Source organism: Penaeus monodon, chromosome 33 (assembly GCF_015228065.2).
Source record: "Penaeus monodon isolate SGIC_2016 chromosome 33, NSTDA_Pmon_1, whole genome shotgun sequence".
Lineage (NCBI taxonomy): Eukaryota > Metazoa > Arthropoda > Malacostraca > Decapoda > Penaeidae > Penaeus > Penaeus monodon.
This window is the reverse complement of record NC_051418.1, coordinates 17,172,786-17,173,072: the sequence shown is the minus strand read 5'-3', so window position 1 is coordinate 17,173,072 and position 287 is coordinate 17,172,786. Positions and strand designations below refer to the sequence as shown.

The window sequence follows — 287 nt, the reverse complement described above, 5'->3', positions numbered from 1 at the left end:
GCACATAAAATTCACCACACTACACACCCTTCCTTTGTCTCTGACAGTATATTTTGGCTCTCCATCAGGGGTCCAGAAATTGAAGTTCAGTGTGTCAACCAAGAATGTCCAATTCAGTAGTTGCTCTTCTGTCAGGCCTTTGTCAACAGGAAGTACATCATTCTGTAATAACAGTATTTTTCTAAGTTTGTCCAGGCTACTACTACTGAAACTAAAAAATATGATACAGTAAAAGTAAAAATATGAGCCAAAGTCATTGGTTTCAAAGAAAACATCTGCCTAACAAA

General features: G+C 36.9%; 1 protein-coding gene across 1 annotated transcript in view; it reads right to left on the bottom strand.

Annotated features, from left to right (window-relative positions):
- The window catches only part of LOC119594110 (queuosine salvage protein-like), a gene marked incomplete in the record, with an annotated part of 4,969 nt that overhangs the window by 2,254 nt on the left and 2,428 nt on the right, over positions 1–287 (bottom strand). Inside the window, 1 exon segment of the mRNA XM_037943168.1 lies at positions 28–162. Within this exon segment, the coding sequence (XP_037799096.1) occupies positions 28–162 (135 nt within the window).